At 41.9% G+C, this 23710-nt stretch overlaps 1 protein-coding gene across 1 annotated transcript in view; it reads right to left on the bottom strand.

The window, feature by feature from the left end:
* PTH2R (parathyroid hormone 2 receptor) overlaps positions 1–23710 on the bottom strand; it is a 359186-nt gene that overhangs the window by 9405 nt on the left and 326071 nt on the right. The window contains exons 11-12 of the mRNA XM_040358482.1: positions 22598–22736; positions 2900–2941 (exon numbers count right to left, since the gene is read on the bottom strand). Of these exons, the coding sequence (XP_040214416.1) occupies positions 2900–2941; positions 22598–22736 (181 nt within the window). The remainder of the gene's footprint in view (positions 1–2899; positions 2942–22597; positions 22737–23710) is intronic.

Genomic DNA, 23710 nt, shown 5'->3' on the forward strand with positions numbered 1-23710 from the left:
TGATTTAAGTCTTTTATTCACCCATTTTGATTTTGTAGTGCTTGCAATTCAACTATTGTATACTGTATTCACGGGGAAACAACTTTAGCATATTCAAGCAGTCTATCACTTTGTGTTTTGCTTTCATCCATGTCTCTAAAAACAATTTACAATGTCATCATCATGCTTTTAACTTTTTTTCTGAGTTACAGTTGACAAGGAATTTGTACTGTAATTGCACATTGTCTGTCAGACTTCTTTTTAGCAAGTAGGTAGTTGATTGTAACCCTATTTTCTCGGCTCCACCACTTTTTCTGTCTCTTTGCATACAATAAAATGTTAATGTTTTGTCCTGCAATTTTCAATTGTAAATTTTACATTTCTTGGCTTTTATGCTGCATAAACACGATCAGAATTTCCAATGAAAAAAGTCAGATGGACTTTATTCATCGGAAATTCTAATCGTGTGTGGGCCCCATCGGACTTTTTTCCATCGGAGTAATAAAAATAGAACATGTTTTAATTTTTTCCGATGGGCAAAAAAACGATCGAAAATTCCTATCGTCTGTGTGCAACTCCAACGGAGAAAAAACCCACGCATGCTCTGAATCAAGTCGACGCATGCTCGGAAGCATTGAACTTAATTTTTCTCAGCTCGTTGTAGTGTTTTACGTCACCACGTATTGGACGGTCAGAATTTAGTCTGACAGTGTGTCTGCAAGACTGATGGAAGTCAGCTTTGTCGGAATTCCGATGGAAAATTCCATCGGAAATTTCGATCATGTGTATGCGGCATTAGATGTGTTTCCTTAGATGTGGCAGTATTTTTTATTTATATTATTTTTCATTGTTTTTAGTGATGATTAATCTTAAACTGGCCATGAACTGTTCAGTCTAATTATGCCTCCTTTGGATCTGCTAACAGCTGTGAAGTGTAGGGAACTATATGATTTGATGGAGGTTGATTGGATTGTGTAGGTTTGTCCTAGTATTGCATGGTTTTGCTGGATACAGGTGAGATTGTATAATCAGATTGCAGTGTGTATGGCCATCCTTAGTGCACTATAAATAGTATGAGACATTATAACTTTTGGCATGGTGATACAAAATGGAGGCATAAGGAGATCAGGAGAAAAGGGGTTAATGAGAACAGTACAGATTGCATAAGTGAACAGAAGGGCAGGGATAGTTATTAGTCATTATGAATGTGGGATTGGGAAAAAGCAGATAAATGGCAGAGTGCGTCTCCAGTCTCCAAGCCTCTGAGGAAGTCTAATGCCGCGTACACACAACCGTTTTTCATGACTAGAATTTATTTATTTTTTAAATTGGTTTGTTAAAAACGGTCGTGTATAGGCTTCAGAGCATTTTTCGCGAACACGAAAAATGTCCATTAAAAATTTAGAACATGCTCTATTTTTTTTTCTCTTTTTTCACGTCGTCGTTTTTCTCGTTGTGAAAAACGGTCGTGTGTACGCTTTAACGACGGGAAAAAAACACGCATGCTCAGAAGAAAGTTATGTGACGGGAAATTAATATAATCAGCCCAAAGGCTGGCGCCATTCGAATGGAACGCTGTTTGTGCACCTGTTATAGCTCATGTTCTACTAATTTTTGCTATCCATTTCTGTCCGATTTTTTAACATGTGAATAAATATAATTTTTTACTACATGGTATTATATTCTTCCATACCAGCTGCCTAATAACCCCACCTGGGAAAATCCGTTCATCATTCGAATGGAACTTCCCCTTTATAGTGCAGTCAATGTGTTGTACATCACTGCTCTTTGCTCAAGCATTTTTTATCACGATCGTGTGTATGCAAGGCAGGCTTGAGAGGAATCACGTCGAGAAAAACATAGTTTTTTTCTATGACATGAAAAATGGTCATGTGTACCTGGCATAACACATGTAACATATAAGGCAGAGACTGGATAATGCAATCCCGGGGGGTTGTAGTGGAGTGATGAGACAGGAGAGTTGGCCAGCTTTTAGAGCAAGTAGGAAGGATAAGAAACCAATCCAACAGTCTCTTAAAGCATATTAGGAACAGAGTGAGTGTAATTTATATTTCTATAGTAATAAATTGGTTTTAATGATTTTACACTATATATTTTTTCTGATTGGTCTGATTATGTATTGGTGATATCCAGCTGAGGACATCACAGATCTCCTATGTATGGAATAATAAGCGTGCCTAACCTAGCTGATGTACATAGGTTCAAGCATAGGTTAGCACCAGGCAAAAAGGTGAATGACCACAGAGAGACTTTCATTGAGCACTGAGAGTTGTATGATGGTTTATAAAGTTATAAAGAAGAAAGTTTCACAGAAGATTTACAGTGGACTTAGGCAGTATATACGTGTATGTATATGTGTATTTCTCACTAAACAGACTCACATACTTTTTTCTCCTTTCTAAGTTTGTACATCACTGGTTTGATGGTGATCTGTTTGATTACTTTAGGCGTCGCTCAAAGTTGAAGTGAAAGCATATCCCTATGTCCCAGGACATGGGTTGCAGGCTTGTCTTAATGCCAATCCAGGGATTAATAAGTGTAAAAATGAAATGATCACCACCACTCACGACCAGCCCAGGTGAATAAACAATACAGAGCAGCCTCTCCCCACATGTCTCCACCAAACCACACACCCTTATGCATTTCCCAATTCCTGCTGACTTTTAGTCATAGGGTCAATGGTTGTTGGCTTGATGGTGTTCGAGGGTTTGATGTGTAGATCACGTAGGAGGGGGATTCGTTTCTACAAAGCGCTGCAGTACTCATACGTTATTTGTCTTTCCCACAGCTAATCAAGTAGACTACTGCATTGCAACTACACAGGTAAATAAATACTACAGGTAAGCTAGCTCCTTCCTTCCTTCTCTGTAGATCTTATACTTTTAAAATGTAGACTTACCTCTCCATTGCAGTAACAATAAATTATTGAAACAAAGAATCCCTGTAAAAAAACAAATATTATATTAAACAAAATCAATAAAGAAAACAACTGCAACATTAAAGTCCAGTATTATACTCAAATACAGTTTATAAAAATATTGCCTTGGTATCTGCATTTCATTTTATTATACATTTGAGCACCCAGTAGACTGATATAACCACGATCTGTAATGATAAACTGTGCTGCCTACTCAGGGCTGTCTTAATGAGATGGCACACCTGGGCACTGGCCAGGGGGGCCCCTGCACTTTCCCCAAAGCAGCTGGTCCTTGAGCCCAGGCTGTACCGAAATTGGGGGCCCCATGATGGCACTGAGAGTGATGGATAGACAGGAGAGGCAGGCTGTGCAGTACGATACCTATTATTTCACTGACAGCAGGGAGCGCCAGTGATGCTCTGACCCCACCCCATGCAGCTTGAATGCTCGGGACTCGAAGACTGCGGGGTTGGAGCTGGAGTGGTAGCTGCTGAGTCGGCAGCACTGAGAGCCCACCTGCTGAAGTAGCATTGTGGATGTGTCATGGTGAGCCCAGCTGTCCAGCACTGTTTGCACCGAAAGGCTTGGAATGCCCGGAGGGATGCCCCCACCTCCACCCTTCCTTCCGCCTGCTTGATTGGTATAGGTGAATCCACTGCTGGAGGTGGACACAGAGCCTAAAGTTTACATGCACTGTATCTCCACTGGAAAAGGGGGTACTATATGGATGGAATAATGGTGCTGGGGGATATCAAGGGTGTATGGGGGAAAACAATGCTTAGGGGGGGTCTGGGGTATTTAGAGGGTAGCAATGCTTGGGGTAGCTTAGGTGGCTATTATAGTGCTAGAGGTATCAGGGATGTAGAGAGGCCACATTGTAAGGGGTATCAGGGATGTAGTGGGGTCACAATATAAGGGGTATCTTATGGTATGGTATGGTATGGTTGCTGTGCTGGGGGGATATCTAGGGCAGTGTTTCTCAACTCCAGTCCTCGGGGCGCACCAACAGGTCATGTTTTCAGGATTTCCCTCAGATCAAACTGCTGTGTTAATTACTAAGGCAGTGAAACTGATAAAATCACCTGTGCACAATAATGGAAAGCCTGAAAACAAGACCTGTTGGTGCGCCCCGAGGACTGGAGTTGAGAAACACTGATCTAGGGTGTAGAGGGGTCAGAGGCCTGGGAGAATATCTGAGGTGTAGATGGGTCAGAGTGCTGGGGGAATATCTGGGGTGTAGAGGGGTCAGAGTGCTGGGGGGATATCTGGGGTGTAGAGGGTTTAGAGTACTGGGGGGATATCTGGGGTGTAGAGGGTTTAGAGTGCTGAGGGGATATCTGGGGTGTAGGGGTCAGAGTGATGGGGAGGCATCATTCTAGCAGATATATTATATGTGATAAAGTGATTCAGCGCTGGAAAAAATATAAGACTAAACTAAAATAGATTGCAAGCCAGCACTGCAGATATAATCCAAAAAAATATCTCAAAATGAATAAATAAATAAATAGTGCAGCGCAAGTGAATATGCCTAAAAATTCAAATAATCAAAAATAAATACATAATAAAAAATATAAATAACATAGAGTCCATAAATTTATGGACTCTATGTTATTTATATTTTTTATTATGTATTTATTTTTGATTATTTGAATTTTTAGGCATATTCACTTGCGCTGCACTATTTATTTATTTAGATATATTATATGCACAGGACAGCTTTGTTACTTTATGTATGTAGTATTTTCCCCGCTGTTTCTTTGCTGTGCAGAATGATTGTTCATGTAGTTAATGCGGAGCTCCACCCAAAACAAGAAGCTCCGCTTGTCTGCCTCCTACCTACTTGGTGATTGTTTACCTGCACTGTCTCTATTGTAGGGGCACCAGAGCATTACTTTGCCCAGGGGCTCATAATGATATTAAGACGGCTGTGTGCCTACTATGTAGGAACTTACAGCAGTTTTAAACTTGAAAGCAAGCATTTATTATATTGCAACTTACCGATTCTTAGATGTGATGGCTGTATTCGTTTTCTTTTTTCTTTTTGTTTGTTTTTACCTGGCAATCTACCCAGAACAAGCTGTCCTGCAGATGTGGCTACTACAGTTTTGAGAAAAAAACATTTACCACTAACAAGGTTGCTTACAATGGTCAGCTTTTATTTATTAACTTATGTAAACTAATGTCTGGGCACATTGCACCAAACCCCGATCCTCCTATACCCAATTCCCACCCCCAAAATTGTCTGTCCACCTCCTCCAATAGTAGATGTACTCTCCTTCTTCTGCCCAGTTACCACAGATGAAGTTGATAAACTCCTCTCCATGGCCCATCTCGCCACCTGTCCCCTGGGCCCTGTCCCCTCACAATTACTGCGACCAACTTCCAACTTCCCGCTCTATCCTAACCCACATCTTCAACCTCTCCCTCTCCTCCGGCAGCTTTCCTTCCCCGCTCAAACATGCACTGATTACCCCCATACTTAAAAAACCCTCACTAGACCCCCACCTGTTTAAATAACTTAAGACCCATCTCCCTGCTCCTGTTTGCCTCCAAGCTCATTGAATGCCTTGTTCAAGACCAAATTAGTTGCTACCTCACTAACAACCTTCTCGACCCCCTACAGTCTGGCTCCCGCCTACAACATTCCACCATAACTGCCCTACTAAAATTGACCAGTGACCTACTAACTTTTAAAACATGGCCATTACTCCATACTTATACTCTTAGACCTCTCTGCTGCCTTCGACACAGTTGAACACCTGCTCCTTCTGAGCAAACTACACTCCCTTGGCCTCTGTGATTCTGCTTAATCCTGGTTCCCCTCCTACATATCTTAGCACACTTTCAGTGTCACAGCTCCATCTCCTTCGCTCCTCTTCCTCTTTCTATTGGGGTACCCCAAGGCTCCGTCCTTGGGTTCCTCCTATTCTTGCTCTATACCTTTTCCCTGGGCCGGTTGATAACCTCCCATGGCTTCCAATACCACCTCTATGCCAACAAAACCCAGCTTTATCTCTCCACTCCTCAACTCACCCCCTCAATCTCCTCACGGATCTCCAACTTACTGAATGACATATCGGTATGGATGTTACACCACTTTCTCAAATTCAATCTTTCTAAAACTGAGCTTGTTATATTTCCTCCTTCCTGGTCCCCCCCCATGACTTTACCATTAAGACCAACAGCACAACCATTGGTCCCTCCCCACATGCCAGGGTGCTGGGTGTAATCCTTGACTCTGACCTCTTCTTCAGCCCCCACATCAAATCACTAGCTAAATCTTGCCACCTTAACCTCCACAACATCTCCAGAATTCAACCCTTCCTGACTAACGACACCACAAAGCAATTTATTCACTCCTTGGTTATTTCCTGCCTTGACTACTGCAACTCTCTCCTTAATGGCTTGCCTTACGCAGGCTATCCCCTTTCAGTCTATTATGAATTCTGCTGCTAGACTAATACACCTCACTAACCGATCAGTGACTGCTGCTTCTCTCTGCCAGTCCCTTCACTGGCTTCCCCTACCCCACCTTATACAATTCAAAATTCAAGTTCCACAACATACAAGGTCAGGCACAACATTGCCCCCAGCTACATCACCAACCTTATCTGCAGATATCACCCAAATTGTCCCCTCTGCTTCTCCCAGGACCTCCTGCTCTCTAGCTCCCTTGTTACCTCCTCCCATGCTTACACTCAAGACTTCTCCAGAGACCCTCCCATTATTTGGAACTCCCTCCCCCGGTATGTCCGATCAGCCCCTAACCTGTCATTTATTCAGAGAAGCCTATCCCACACCCACCTAAGAACTGTCCGTGAGCCACCACCATAAAATCATTTCCTGCAGCTATAACCTTTTGTACCACTACCCCCTCCCTTTAGAATGTAAGCTCTACAAGCAGGGCCCTCCTGTCCCTTCTGTATTGAACTGTACTGAAATTGTGCTGTCCCCCCCCCTACATTGTAAAGCGCTGTGTAAACTGTTGGCGCTATATAAATTGTGTATAATAGAAATAATGTAAAACTTTTGCTTTAACTGCATAAAAAGTGTTAGCTGGATTTGGCTTCAAGTTGTCAGTGTAACTAAATCTGCTAGTGCATCTAAAACCACCCTTACTCAAGCCTTACAATGCTGCCACCCAAAGGTTACACTGTTGCACCATCCAAATTGTAGACTTTCCAATCCAGGAGGTGTGGTATTAGTAGGAACACCAAGTGAAAACAGAGGGGAAAAAAAGCTTAAAAAATTAAAACGAATACAGTCACCACATATCCACTGATTGGTAAGCTGTAATATATCACATTTCATTTTTTTTGTTTAATACAACTTTAACTCATCAAAACAAGTTTTTTTTCTTCTGCCACCTTGTCCTTCCTCTTACATTAATGCAAAACATTTTTTTAAATGTTTGCTTCTGAGTTTGTTTTTGTTCTGCAAGGCAGAAATTCCTGATTTCCGGCCTAGGCCTCCAATTGATTGCTGCATGACATCCCAGGAGGTATTATGTTACTAAACTACAACCTTGAGGCTCATCTGCTCACGGGCAACTTATTTCTGCGCATGCTTACAGATGCAGTTGGTGCTATAGTACCCATCTAGCAGAAGCTGGGGGAACCTGTGATCATGTGCGGGAACCCCAAATACCGTGAAGAGACCAACGAAACATCTGAGCACTTGCCTCTTTAAAAAAAAAAGTGGAGTGGAAGAGCGAAGGGGAGGACAATCTGCGTGCCTAAGTTCCTCTTCAAGTATGAACACTCTTACTGAGCAGTTTACTTGCTTACTGGGCACTTAAGTGGGGTACACACTATAAGAAAATCGGGTGAACGATTGTCTGATTCTCCTTGTTTTTTTCAGCAAATCAGAACTGATGAACAAAAATTTTTATGAAAATTCTTGTACAATAAAGGCATTTTTTGTGTTTTTTTTTGTGGTTTATTATTTCTGATCATGCGCAGTATTTCTTTTCTGATTTTTCTTGTAATAAAATCATACAAAAACGGTACACATGAAATAGAAATCATACGTTCTCTTCCCCTACAAATTTTTTTTGTGAGTTTGTACCTTTGAGAATTTTCGAAAAGTTGGAATCAGCTGTCGAAAGTTGTGTACACACTATGAGATTAAAGGGTATTGCCTCAAAAAACAAAAAAAGTATGTAGGGATGGGTACCATCATCCTATAAATAGATAGAAAAGGGGAAAGGGAATTGTCAAGGGCTACTCTAAGGCCCCGTACACACGATAGAATCCATCCGCAGATAAATCCCAGCAAATGGGTTTCTGCGGATAGATCCTATGGTGTGTACACGCCAGCGGATCTGTTTCCGCGGAGAAATCTCCTCTGGGATGGATTCCAGCAGATCGGATATTTGCTGTGCTGCACAACAAATCCATCTGCTGGAATCCATTCCAACGGATGGATCCGCTCGTCTGTACAGACTTACCGGATCCATCCGTCTAAAGGGATTCCCTGCACGCGTCGTAATGATTTGACGCATGCGTGGAATTCCTTATATGACAGCGTCGCGCCCGTCGCCGCGTCATAATAGCGGCGACGGCGCGACACGTCATCGGCAGAGGATTTCAGCGCGGATTTCAATGCGATGGTGTGTACACGCCATCGCATAGAAATCCTCTGAAATCCTCGAGAGGATTTATCCGCGGATACGGTCCGCTGGACCGTATCTGCGGATAAATCCTCTCGTGTGTATGGGGCCTTAATGTTGCCCTAAGATGCCAATGATGTTTAGCACTATCTCGGTTCCCAGAAATTAAACAAAGTAGTTATTAAAAATACACTTACTACAAAAGTTTACAAAAATGCATAAATTACAACAAAACATCCCTGTTTTGTTGTAATTTATGTATTTTTGTAAACTTTTGTAACTTTTGTAGCACTTGACAATTCCCTTTGCCCATGTACACACTATACCAAAATCGTAAGAAAATTCTTTGGACAAAAATGTTTACCCGATTTTCTTATAGTGTGTACCTTTCTCCCTTTCTGGCAAGGCCAATTTTCAGCTTTCAGTGCTGTCGCACTTTGAAATACAGTTGTATCACTGCACCCATATTCATTTTTTTTAATTTTTTGAGACAGACAAAGCTTTATTTTGGTGTTATTCAATAACCACTGTTTTTTTTTTTTTGCTAACCAAACAAGACCAATAATTTTCGGGGGGAAAAAAATATATTTTGTTTCTGTTATAAAATTTAGCAAATAAGTAATGTTTTTCCTTCCCTGTTGTAAACTAATAGGCTGCATTGATGGGCACTGCTAGGCAGCACTGATGGGCACTGATAAGGAGGTACTGATGAGCGTCATCAGAGGGGGGGCGGGGTCACCCGTTTACATCACTGGGTGGCCCCACCCTCAGCTATATAGCAGCTGTCATCGAGAAGGAGCGTCACTCAGCGGGAGCCTCCAAAGGAGGCGGAGCCTTTGCAGGGTTTTATTTTTATTTATTTTTTTCGGTTCGTCAGACGGCGTGAGATGGATCTACATTGTGGGACATTTTTTTTAATATAGGACTTGTCCCGAAGTGTCTCTGGTCTTTTTTACTATTTTTGACACTTTTTATGAATTAGTAGGGGTACAATGTATCCCTTACCAATTCACATGGGTGGCTAGGATCTGGGGGCCCCCTTGTTAAATGGCGCTTTCAGATTCCGATAAGCCCCCACAGACCCCCACAAGCACCAGGCAAGGGTTGTGGGGATGAAGCCCTTGTCCCCATCAACATGGGGACAAGGTGCCTTGGGGACTCCAAAGCACCCTCCCCATGTTGAGGGCATGTGGCCTGGTACGGTTCAGGAGGGGGGCGCTTTCTCATCCCCCACTCTTTTTCTGTGGCCTGCCAGGTTGTGTGCTCAGATAAGTCCACGTATGGATTTTGGGGGACCCCTACACCATTTTTTTTTATTTTGGCGCAGGGTTCCCCTAAATATCCATACCAGACCTGAAGGGCCTGGTATGGATTTTGGGGGGACCCTCACGCAATTAAAAATAAATGGTTTGGGTTCCCCTTATTATTCATACCAGATCCAAAGGGCCTAGTAATGGACTTGGGCGGGATGCATTTTTTTTCAATGAGTTTTATCTATATTTTGTCAAAATCCGACAATTCATTCCTTCCGCGATCAGTTTTAAATTACTTTTTTTCCTTTAGAAATGTAATTTTGCTGTGGTCCTGTTCTAAACACAGGAAAAATTTGCCACTTTTTAGGCATACCCCCCAGGCAGGATATTTAAAGGAATATTTCATTTTTATTGTTTCACTTTAAGCATTATTAAAATCACTGCTCACGAAAAAAACTGTAGTTTTTAAAACTTTTTTTGCATTAATACGTGTCCTCTGGGGCAGGACGCTGGTTCTGATGGTCCCTCCCTCTCCATTTGCTAGATTGAATTCAAATCTTGGCCTAAGGGATGTGTGGAGGGACAAATATCCAGATAAGAAAAGTTATTCATGCTATTCTGCCACACACATGGTTCTATCTCATAAATATCAATGAGCTTCGAGTTCGAGTCGAACTCATGTTCGACTCGAACATTGCCTTCCCCCTTGCTGGGCTTCCCCAGTGACGTAGCAGAGGGTGCGTCAGAGGGGGTGGGGTCACGTGATGGGTGGCCCCCGCCTCCCCTATATAAGAAATGTCAGAGCTTCAGCCACATCATTCGCTGGGCTGTGTCCAGCGGAGAGAGGAGGTCGGTGTGGCTGCGCTCTGGATGGATGGATCTTCTCATCGCTGGACCGGAGATCAACTGTCGCTGGATACAGACCCCATTACCAATTCACATAGGGGGGGCCAGGATCTGGGGGTCCCCTTTGTTAAAGGGGTCTTCCAGATTCTGATAAGCCCCCAGCCCGCAGACCCCCGCAACCACCGGGCAAGGGTTGTGGGGATGAGGCCCTTGTCTTCATCAACATGGGAACATCCTCCCCATGTTGAGGGCATGTGCCCTGGTACGGTTCAGGAGAGGGGGGGCACTCTGTCCCCCCCTCTTTTCTGCGGCCGGCCAGGTTAACGTGCTCGGATAAGGGGTCTGGTGTGAATTTTTGGGGGAACAGGAAACATGCGCTATTTCACATGCTAACTTTACACCCCCCCTAGGTACGAAATTTAAAGGAATATTTCACTTTTATTGTTTCACTTTTAGCATTATTAAATTCACTGCTCCCGAAAAAAACAGCAGTTTTTAAAACTTTTTTTGCATTGATACATGTCCCCTGGGACAGGACCCAGGTCCCCAAACACTTTTTAGGACAATAACTTGCATATTAGCCCTTAAAATTAGCACTTTAGATTTCAAATGTTCGAGTCCCATAGACTTTAACGGGGGTTCTAAAGTTCACACGAACATTTAGTGTTTTTTCAAGTCCTTCTGCGAACCGAACAGGGGGGTGTTCGGCTCATCCCTACTCATAAATAAAGATTTTTGTTTATGTAACTCTGTGTCAATGTTAAAGATTTCCCCGACTGATATGTCCCTCGTAGTATATTAGACCATTCGCTCCTACAGGTAGTGAACTTTGTTTCGGGGCACATCTGGGCAAAGATTATGGAAGGTATATCCCTTTTGGCTCCAACTTTTCCCTGCTGCTAACTTTATTCCTGAAGCGATTCAATGCTTTCTGCAACACAATAAAGACACATCTGCAATAGGAATAGTCTGGGATCCTCTTAAAGTTCACCTTCCGGGCCTTATTATCAAGCACATTTCTAATATTAAAACGGCTACTAAAAATTTGGGAAACTTTTGTACTTAAAGCAGGGGTTCATCCTAAAAACAATTTTCTAACATTACATTAAGCTCACTCTCGACATTGACAGTATGCCGTTTTTTCTTTTTTTTTCTTTCCGTACATACCTCGTATAGCTATTTTCTTACCCGGCTTCCGGGTAGTGAATCCCGCGGGAGTGGGCGTTCCTATGCAGCAGTTAGTGATTGACGTAATGACAAAATCTACCACCCCCGTCGCATAAGGAGCGTCACAAGTTGCCAAAAGAAGCCGAACGTCAGTGCGCAGGCGCCGTATAGCGCCGACTCGACGTTCGGCTTCTTTCGGCAACTTGTGACGCTCCTTATTCTTATGTTTTTGTCATCACGTCAATCAATAACTGCTGCATAGGAACGCCCACTCCCGTGGGATTCACTACACGGAAGCCGGGTAAGAAAATAGCTATACGAGGTATGTACGGCAAAAAAAAAAAATCTGCATACTTTTAATGTCGAGAGTGAGCTCAATGTAATGTTAGAAAAATGTTTTTAGGGTGAACCCCCACTTTAATGAGGTTAAAAATGCATAGGAGTCCTATTTTACAAATCCCTCGACTGCTTCTGAACAAAGCTGGCTGGAAGCACAAAAATGTTATCAACAGGTTATGAAGGGGAAAATACTGGACATCTATTAGCAATGGTTTCTAAAGCACAACAAGGAATATCCCATATAGATGCTATTCAGAGTCCCACTAGGGGACTGACGTATGACATACACCAAATGTCTACTGTCTTTACTAACTACTTTAAATATGTCTACTCTTCTAAGGTGACTTCCGCAGAAGAGGCGTTCGTGCAATTTTTGGATCAACGTCTCCTTCCTTCTGTTTCTGCTAGTAATTGTAAACTGTTAAATGCACCCATTACGGTAGATGAGCTTAGTGAAGCAGTGGCAGCTATAGCCAATAGTAAATCCCCTGGTACTGACAGCCTCGCAGCAGAAATATACAAAAGATACGATGAGACTCTTTTTAAAAAAATGGTGTGGGGTTCCCCCCAAAAATCCATACCAAGGGCCTCATCCCTGCAACCCTTGCACGGTGGTTGTGGGGGTCTGAGGGTGGGGGGCTTATCAGAATTTAACAAAGGGGAACTCCAGATCCCGGCCCCTCTTATGTGAATTGGTAACGGGGTACCCCTATCATTTCACAAAAAAAAGTGTCAAAATGTTAAAAACCACAGGAGAGTTTGGGACAAGTAATTTATTAAAAAAAAAGTGTGGCTATGGAGGCGGAATCGTTCGTAGCGGCGTTTTTTTTTTTTTTTGCATGTCGTTCGAGACTGGATTACATCATTGGAACCTTTCTTTTTTTTTTTTTTAATAAAGGACTTGTCCCAATTTGTCTCCTGTGGTTTTTAACATTTTGACACATTTTTTTGTGAAATGATAGGGGTGGAATGTACTAGACATGTGCATTCGTTTTCGTCCGAATTTCAGGTATTTTCGTTATCGCTTTAACAAACAAAAGCACAGAAAACGAAAACCGAAAGATCCGACATTAACAAATGCTTTTTTTTTCATTTTCGTTGCGGTCGAATGTGCCTAACCTTAACTCTATGGCCTGGATTCACAGACACTGGTGCATATTTATGCTGCCGTAGCGTATCTCCTTTACATTACGCCGACGCAGCACAGAGAGGCAAGCACTGAATTCACAAAGCCAGTGCTTCCAAATCTGCACTGGGTTTCCAAGACGTAAGTCGGCGTAAGTGGAAGTGGGCGTGAGCCATGCTAATGAGGCGTGACCCCATGCAAATGATGGGCCGAGCGCCAGACAGATACGTATCGCCAACTGCGCATGCGCCGTCCCGTGGGCGCATCTCAGTGCGTATGCTCAAAATCACGTCGGAACAACTGCCTAAGATACGTCGGATCACTGCCTACGGGGGGTGAACGTAACCTACGCCTAGTCATATTCACGTCCTACGTAAACTACGTAAAATACGTCAGCTTGTGTTCCCTGATGCAGCCCTTTGCATGGATGCTGCTGAGTTACACCTCCTTTATGGGGCATAACTTTATGCCGGACGTATATGACTTTACGCGCACTGCGTCGGACGGACGTACGTTCGTGAATCGGCGTATCTCCCTCATTTGCATATGTGAATAGAAAATCAATGGGAGTGCCAAATACGTTCATCGTAAATATGCGCCCACTCTACGCCGGCGTAGGCAAGTTACGTCGGTCGGATAAAGCCTATTTTCAGGCGTATCTTAGTTTTGTGGGCACGGCGCACAGATACGACGGCGCATATTTGCACTTACGCGGCGTATCTCGAGATACGTCGGCGCAAGTGCTTTGTGAATCTGGGCCTATTAGTCCAATATCATTCTACATAAAGAGAAAAGATTTGACATTATAGAGACATGAAGAAGAGTCGACATAGAGAGAAAAGATTTGACATAGAGAGAAAAGATTTGACATAGAGAGACATGAAGATTCGACGAAGAAGATAAAAACATACGATCGCAGCAAGTGGACATTTATGGTGAAATGCTCTGCCCATAGGCTATAGAAGAATTCTAATGTTGGTTGACTAGTAATAATAATTAATAAATATAATTATTATTAGTCATACAACATTAGAATTCTTCTGTAGCTTGTAGGCGGAACATTTGACTGGAAATGTATGATTGTGGCATCGTACAGTTTCGTTGCTCCGTCAAATCTTTTTTTTTTTTTTAAAGATTCTGTCGAATCCTCTTTTTTTCTTTTGGATTCCGTCGAATCTTCTGAGAACATTCGACAGACATCATAAGCCTTCAATGGCAGATTCGACCTTAATTAATTAGGATTTTCGGACGAATGCTCGGATAAGGGTCTGGTATTAATTTTTGGGGGGAACCCCACGCCATTTTTTTTAAATGGTGCAGGATTCCCCTTAATATTCATACCAGACCCAAAGGGCCTGGTAATGGACTAAGGGGGAACCCATGCTCATGCTGTTTTTTTTTTCAATTACTTGTATTTGTATTGCCAGGACCCAACAATTCATTATAGCTGCGAGTAGTTTCAAATGACTTTTTTCCCTTTAGAATTGTCATTTTGTACAGGGACTTTTCTAAGCCGGGAAACATGCGCTACTTTACAAGCATACTATGGACACCCACCAGGCATGAAATTTAAAAGAATATTTCACTTTTGTTTAACTTTAAGCATTATTAACCACTTGCCGACCACTACATGCCTATGTATGTCAGCAGAATGGCACAGGCAGGTACATTGACGTACCTGTACGTCCCTTTAAATTTTCCACCCATCGGGCACGTGCCGCGTGCCTCGTGAGTGCGCTCGCGGGTCCTGGGAACTCAATGTTCCCAGGTGGCCCACGATTGCAGTCAGAAAAGGCAGAACAGGGGGATGCCTTTGTAAACAAGACATTCCCCTATTCTGCCTAGTGACACTGTCACTGATGACTGTTCCCCGTGATCGGGAATGGTCATCAGTGACATGTCATGTGTAGCCACACCCCCTAACAATAAGAATCACTTCCTAGTACTGACTAAACCCCTGCAGCACCACCTAGTGGTTAACCCCTTCACTTACAGTGTAATTTTTACAGCAATCAGTGCATTTTTATAGCACTGATTGCTGTAAAAATGACAATGGTCCCAAAAATGTGTCAAAAGTGTTCGATGTGTTCGCCATAAAGTCGCAGTCATGATAAAAATTGCTGATCGCCGCCATTACTAGTAAAAAAAAATATTTAAAAAAAAACCCTATTTTGTAGATGCTATAACTTTGCACAAATCAATCAATAAACGCTTATTGCGATTTTTTTACCAAAAATATAAAGAAGAATACGTATCGGCCTAAATGGAGCAACATTTTTTTTATATATATATTGTTGGGGGATATTTATTATAGCAAAAAGAAAAAAATATAGCATTTTTTTCAAAATTGTCGCTCTATTTCTGTTTATAACGCAAAAATAAAAACCGCAGAGGTGATCAAATACCATCAAAATAAATCTCTATTTGAGGAAAAAAAGACGTCAATTTTGTTTGGGAGCCACATCGCATGACCATGCAATTGTCAGTTAAAGTGACGCAGTGCCGAATCGCAAAACGTGGCCCGGTCTTTGACCAGAAAAATGGTCAAAAAAACCTGTTGTTTTTAAAACTTTTTTTGCATTGATACGTGTCCCCTGGGGCAGGACCCGGGTCCTCAGTTTTTTTTTATGACAATAACTTGCATATTAGCCTTTAAAATTAGCACTTTTGGTTTTTCATGTTCGCGTCCCATAGACTTTAACGGTGTTCGCATGTTCTTCTGCGAACCGAATGGGGGGGGAGTGGGCGCAGTTTGACTCATCCCTAATCATACCTACAGAACACCCCTGCAGCTGTGCAAATGGGGTAGAAGGGATTCTTCTCTATGTCCAAAATGTCAGTTACACCAGGGAACTTTGAACCATGTGCTTTGAAAATGTCCTATATTGGTACGATATTGGTAGGAGGTTACAGGGATTGTAATTTTCTATTTAAAAACACAATTTCAACTTAACCCTGTCACTTGACTACTTGGTGTTTTGGAGGACCACTTGCATCCCCCTCCTACATACATAGCATTTTTGAGGCTGTTCTATTTAGCTAGGAAGCTAATAGTGCGGTATTGGCTTTATCCAAGCTCCTACATCCCACCAATGGATTCTGGAAGTTCAAAGGATCCTTATCCAATAGAAAAATACCTACCAAAATAGGAATGCAACTAAAAAATTCACAAAAATCTGTCAGGAATGGTTAGAGTTCCCAGGGGTAGCTCCCACACATCTCATTCTTAACAGGCTTTTACAAATGTGAAATGAGTGGAGGTGAATTTTATTGTATGTCCTGTGGATTTAAGTGGGCAGTGGGCTGGTGGCTCTTGTAGGAGGCTACATTGGTATAGGCCTCTTTTAGGCTATTTCGACTTACCTGGTTACCCTCTTCCTCATTGTCTAATTACAGGATGATGGTCCCTACCCCTACTTGTTAAATCTTTCAATGAGACAACACCCTTTTAATTAACGATTGGAGGACGGCGGTCACAAATTACGTTGTTTTTTTATGTTTTTTCTTTGTTTTGGTTATAAATTTACACAATTTTTTCTTATTCTCTAATAGAAATATACAGTGCATCCGGAAAGTATTTACAGAGCTTTACTTTTTTTCAATTTTTTCTAAAATTGATTAAAATCATTATTTTCCTCCAAATTCTACAAACAATACCCCATAATGACAACATCATAGACGTTTGTTTGAAATATTTGCAAATTTATATATATATAAAAAAAAATCACATGTACATAAGTATTCACAGCCTTTGCCATGCCACTCAAACTTGAGCTCAGGTGCATCTTGTTTCCACTGATAATCCTTGAGATGTTTCTACAACTTGAATCCACCTGTGGAAAATTCAGTTGAATTGACATAATTTGGAAAGGCACACACCTGCCTGTATAAGGTCCCACAGTTAACAGTGCATTTAAGAGCATAAACCAAGCCATGAAGTTCAAGGAATTGTCTGTAGACCCCCAAGACAAAATTGTATCGAGGCACAGATATGGGGAAGGGTACAATTGAGCGATCGATGGGGGGAAGGGCCTTAGACTGAGAGGCGACCAAGAATCCAATGGTCACTCTGACAGAGCTCCAGCATTTCTCTGTGGAGAAAGGAGAGCCTTCCAGAAGAACAACCATCTCTGCAGCACTTAGGCCTGTATAGTAGAATGGCCAGACGGAAGCCACTGCTTGGTAAAAGGTACACGACAGCCCACCAAAAGGCACTTGAAGGACTCTCAGACCATGAGAAACAAAATTCTCTGGTCTGATAAAACAAAGATTAAACTCATGTCTGGAGGAAACTAGGCACTGCTCATTACCTGACCAATACCATCCCTATAGTGAAGCATAGTGCAGCTTCATGCTGTGGGTTTTTCAGCGCAGGAACTGAGAGACATCCTTGATGAAAACCTGCTCATCAAGGCATATTGTGGCAAAGGTTCAGCTTCCAACAGGACAGCAATCCAAAGCACACAGCCAAGATAACAAAAGAGTGGCTATAGGAAAACACTGTGAATGTCCTTGAGTGGCCCAGCCAGAGCCCAGACTTGAATACGATTGAACATCTCTGGACAGATATGAAAATGGCTGTGCACTGACACTCCCCATCCAACCTGATGGAGCTTGAGAGGTCCTGCAAAGAAGAATGGGAGAAACTGCCCAGAAATAAGTGGGCCAAGCTTGTAGCATCATACTCAAAAGGACTTGAGGCTGTAATTGGTGCCAAAGGTGCTTCAACAACGTATTGAGCAAAGGCTGTGAATACTTATGTACATGTGACTTTTTTGTTTATATATTTAATAAATTGCAAAGATTTCAAACAAACTTCTTTATTATGAGGTATTGTTTGAAGAATTTTGAGGAGAATAATGAATGCTGTAACATAACAAAATGTGAAAAAAATTAAGCACGCTGAATACATTCCTGGATGCACTGTATATGTCAGTGTAATGTATAGTCTATGAGAATTTATATGCACTAGAGGGAAAACTACTTCCTGTGTATTTTATACATACATTTTCTGTACTTTGTCTGTAATTATGAATTTTTTTGTGAAAAAAAAATAAAAAACAGCTAATTGCTCAACTCTCAGGGGTAGATTCGCGTACAGCGGCGCATTTATGCGACGGGCGTAGCGTATCTAAGATACACTACGCCGCCGTAACTTACTTTTTTTTTAATCCACAAAGAATCCGTGCCGTAAGTTACAGCGACGTAGTGTATCTTTGGCGGCGTAATGGCGCGGAATTCAAATGGCTGTGATGGGGGCGTGTTTTATGTAAATACGTCGTGACCCGACGTAAACAATGTTTTTTTTTAACTGTGCATGCGCCGTCTGTGGGGGTATCCCAGTGCGCATGCTCGAAATTAACCCGGAACAAGCCAATGCCTCCGACGGTGACGTCATTCTACGCAAATCCCTTACGCAAACGACGTAAAAATTTCAAATTTCTATGCGGGAAGGACGGCCATACTTAACATTGAGTACGCCTCATAACAGCAGCTTTGACTATACGCCGGAAAAAGCCAAACGCAAATGACGTAAAAAAATGTGCCGGCCGCTCATACGTTCGTGGATCGCCATAACTAGCTAATTTGCATACTCTTCGCGGAATTCGACGGAAACGCCACCTAGCGGCCGCCGAATAATTGCAGCTTAGATCCGATGGCGTACTAACACGTACGCCTGTCGGATCTAGCCGAGATGCCGTTGTATCTTGTTTTGAGGATACAAAACAAAGATACGACACGCAAAATTTGAAATTACGCAGCGTATTAAGAGATACGGCGGCGTAATACCTTTGTGGATCTGCCCCTCAGTCTTCATGCTGCAGAGAGCTGGTGACTGTTAATCATCGGCTCTCTGCTCTTCCCCTCCAGAGATCACTGGAGCAATGGGCTGTGCAAGGGGCAGGAGCCTGAGAGACTGAGCCAGCTACTGGTCCAGGCTTCTGGGTGTTTTGGATCTTTACCAAGCCTAGTCCAGCTCTGTGATATCAACCGACAGCAGGCCTTAGCCTGAAAATGTGTAACAGATGTGCAGAATGAATGTGATCCATGGGAGAAATACACCCCAAACAAACTTTGGCTATACTTCTGCTTTAACAAACTGTTAACCATTGCAGTTCCAGAACTTCGGAGACAAGAAGAGGACAGAAATGCCTGCAGTGAGGATTTTTTTGGGGACCCAGGTGCCTGCACTCCAGACATACTTCATTACAGCTGTGTGATGTGACTAAATCTGTAAAGCTTATTTAAAGCTTAGGAAAAACAAAAAAACGCGCTTCACACACAAAGTCTATAGGCAGCAGCTGACGTTGGAAAAAACAAAGCAATATATAGTATAAATAGCCGCGCCAATCTAAATACATTCGAATAAATGTCAGTCAATGAATGAAAATTGGTAAAATCTCCATGAAGACAATAATATCGGATAGAGCCTTTGGTTTGCTTGATGAATGACACTAGGTTCTTAAAATTTGGTCAAACCACGAACACCCAGGTGACATGCATGCTTTTAGTGCAAATCCTCCACCGTAAGAATAAGCTGCTTACCAAACGGCAAGCCTTTATTGCATTTGGCTATAGCCCAGCCACGGCCTTTCAATCCTCTGGATACTCAGGGTGGAAACACTTGTGTTTAAGCAGCGAGATCCAAGCCTCAGCATTGGGTTGGAAAGGAGTTGCGGTTCACTCTCGTTACCCCCCGCACAGGACAATGGCAATCAAGCGATCCAGACACATATATCAAAGATAAAGAAGGGGCACAATAGCGTAATACCGCAAGATAAAAATATTTATTTAAAAGTAATGTACTTACATCAGTACGAGTAAAAACAGCGTGTGACAGTAAAAGTAAAGCCGGCCGGCTTGAGGAGCCCTCCTCCTTGGCGTGGTGACGTCACTGACGCAGCCGCCCAGACGCGTTTCGTCACTAATGGACGTTTTCAATGGGGGCCCATTGAAAACGTCCATTAGTGACGAAACGCGTCTGGGAGGCTGCGTCAGTGACGTCACCACGCCAAGGAGGAGGGCTCCTCAAGCCGGCCGGCTTTACTTTTACTGTCACACGCTGTTTTTACTCGTACTGATGTAAGTACATTACTTTTAAATAAATATTTTTATCTTGCGGTATTACGCTATTGTGCCCCTTCTTTATCTTTGATATATGTGTCTGGATCGCTTGATTGCCATTGTCCTGTGCGGGGGGTAACGAGAGTGAACCGCAACTCCTTTCCAACCCAATGCTGAGGCTTGGATCTCGCTGCTTAAACACAAGTGTTTCCACCCTGAGTATCCAGAGGATTGAAAGGCCGTGGCTGGTCTATAGCCAAATGCAATAAAGGCTTGCCGTTTGGTAAGCAGCTTATTCTTACGGTGGAGGATTTGCACTAAAAGCATGCATGTCACCTGGGTGTTCGTGGTTTGACCAAATTTTAAGAACCTAGTGTCATTCATCAAGCAAACCAAAGGCTCTATCCGATATTATTGTCTTCATGGAGATTTTACCAATTTTCATTCATTGACTGACATTTATTCGAATGTATTTAGATTGGCGCGGCTATTTATACTATTTATTTAAAGCTTAACTTCAGCTTAAAAACTATGTAAATATTTTAATGTCCATAGTCTGAGCACAGGGGAGTTCTAAATATTTTTGACAGCATAGTATATACAGTATTTTACCAGCTTATATACTAAAATAATTAAATATTATAGAGATCTAAGAAAAACAGCCCATATGCCAAGAACTGTAAACCTAGCCAGCCGTACCCTAAGTCTTCATCCACACTAAACGCAACTTTTAAATCACGCAAATTCACTTGAAGCTGCACGATTTCAAAGTCACATGTCAGTGCAACTTCAAGTGTGACTTGGATGACATCTGTGCGACTTCATGCACAGGTGTCTATGCAAGTAACACATGAACTTTCAAAAAGTAGTGCAGGAACTACTTTTAAAATTGATGCAACTCCGAATCGGAGTCGCCCCAATTTGACCACTTCCATTGTGGACAATGGGGTGCCACTTGTCATGCAATTCGAAACAATCAAATCACATGACAAGTCACATCGGTTTGACCAGGGCCTAAAATGGAAAGCAAAATTGACCAAACACATCTCCTTCTCTGCATCTGTTCACCTGGATTGATCAGTTGCAATTGATAATGCTCTATACATGTATGAACATATACAATACTTGTATGAACATATATAATTTATAAAATGTATTAACAATCCTGGGTCAGATAGAAAATTGGATGGCAAACTTAAATTATGGTCAAGAAAATAAAATCAATCTGGGTGAATTGAGATTTGATTCATGAAAACTGGGGTTATAGGCCAAATTTATAAAAATATTGTATATCTTTTCCAATAATTATAATTGGTGGAGATAAGATAACTGGATAGAGACAAACAAAATACCACAACAATCATAAGCATTGGTAAGTTTGTCTTTGGCTAGAGTAGTCACATGTGTTAAAGAGAAATTTCAAGTAAAACCAGTCCTGTAAATACTAATGCTATCCAAAAATTCTGCAACTATGCTAAAATCAAACCGTTTCCTCAATTTACCACAATCTGAATTCCCTGTTATCTAGAGCAGCGAGAATCCTCAGAGCACCTTACATGGTCACAAATAGTGTACTTACTGATGCATGTGCTTGGAAACTTCCTCTCTTTGCTTTCTGTGTTACCAGTCTCATTCAAGTTTCCAAAGTACATTTAAATCTGATTAGTTACTGCTAGATATACAATATAAGGATGCCTGCCACCCTGGTTGAAATTCTATATGGATTTAAGTTTTTAAAATTAAATAAATGAATGATCCCTTAAGCAGTCAGCACAGAAATTGATGAACAACAATAAAAACAGTAATACAAAAAAGGTGCAGCGCTTAAGATAACGTCCTCAAGGTAATTAAGACTAATCCCATGATATATGTTTCACCCTGAGTCTTTATTGAGGAATCATTACCTTGAGGATATTATCTTGAGCACTGCACCTCTATTGTATTACTGCTAGATATCTTTTGGTATTTATTATACATCAGAATTTCTGTATGAGAAAATGATAAGAATCAAGCAGGTGGTAGGTTTTACAAGAGCCAACGTGCATTACAAGCAGAAAATCTGCAATTACCAGATTAATGACAGAGGGCATTGGGGTGGGCTGTGCTCAGCAACAATGTCTGAATGAAATACTGATGTCCTTAGCAGGAAGGCTGATCTCAAGGCTTTATTTTCAATCACAACTGGAGTATTCTTTGGAAATTGTATTTGTAGCAATTAATTAGAAGTGTCATAAAGTGGGCTTATTTTTTTATCAGTGCAGTACTTTAAGTACCTGAAATGAGTTGAAGAACAGTTCAAAGTGCATCCGGATCTCCCAGGCTAAACCAGTAAATGTGTGTGGTAGGCACACAAACACAATGTAGTGGACGCCAAATACCAGGATAAGCACAAGTGTAGACTTTGCTAACTTCCTGTGAACATAAAAAAAGACAACAACATGTTTAGGTAGGAACAATATCGCAATAAATAGACTGCATGCTGGACAATGGTCTGATATAGATTTTGAGGGGTTGCATCCCCTTAAAATCAATACAAGACCCACATCAAGGGTAAGCATCTGGTATTTAGTTTTGGGGGAGCATGACATTTTTGTGGGTTCCCCTTAGAATCCATGTCAAATACTCATCTATTAAGTGTAGATGTGAATATAAGTTAAACACAAAATGAGTCTGTGCAAACTTGACGTAAATGAAAATAAGGTTGATACCCCTCGCCGGGGTTAGCAACCAATACCACTCAAAAATAAATTAAATGATTAATGTCCAAACATGATAATGTGTAGATGTCCAATTTGTGAAGTAGAAATTATATTCAAAGAAGAATCCACCACCGATTCTTGTGAATTAAATGGACGTGACTGTTCCTCACAATCGCACCAAAAGTCGTAAGTAAACACCCTTACCAGAAGTGTTGGACCCCCTGTTAGATGAGGTCATACGGGCATCGATATCCACCCTGACGGGTAATAAGAAATCCCAGCAGTAGTACGTAGCTCCTCTCCTGACCAATCCTTTCCAGACTCCGGGTTCTGACCGCCTCAATTTATTGTATGTAAAAACGTGGTACATGGATGGAAGAACTTGATTAAAATTGTCGACAGAAACAAATAAAATTAAACACGGGTATACGTTTAATTTTATTTGTTTCTGTCGACAATTTTAATCAAGTTTTTTTATCCATGTACCGCGTTTTTACATACAATAAATTGCCAGTACGGTACTTCACTATTGTGAGCCTCCCGTTCCCTTTTTTCGGCTGTCCCTTGTGACGCCGAGCCTAGGAGCTGATCGTTTGGTGTAAGGTGTATCATCAGCCTAAAGGTTCCTGTCTGGATGAGATGGTCAGAACCCGGAGTCTGGAAAGGATTGGTCGGGATAGGAGCTAC

This window comes from Rana temporaria, chromosome 6 (assembly GCF_905171775.1).
Source record: "Rana temporaria chromosome 6, aRanTem1.1, whole genome shotgun sequence".
NCBI lineage: Eukaryota > Metazoa > Chordata > Amphibia > Anura > Ranidae > Rana > Rana temporaria.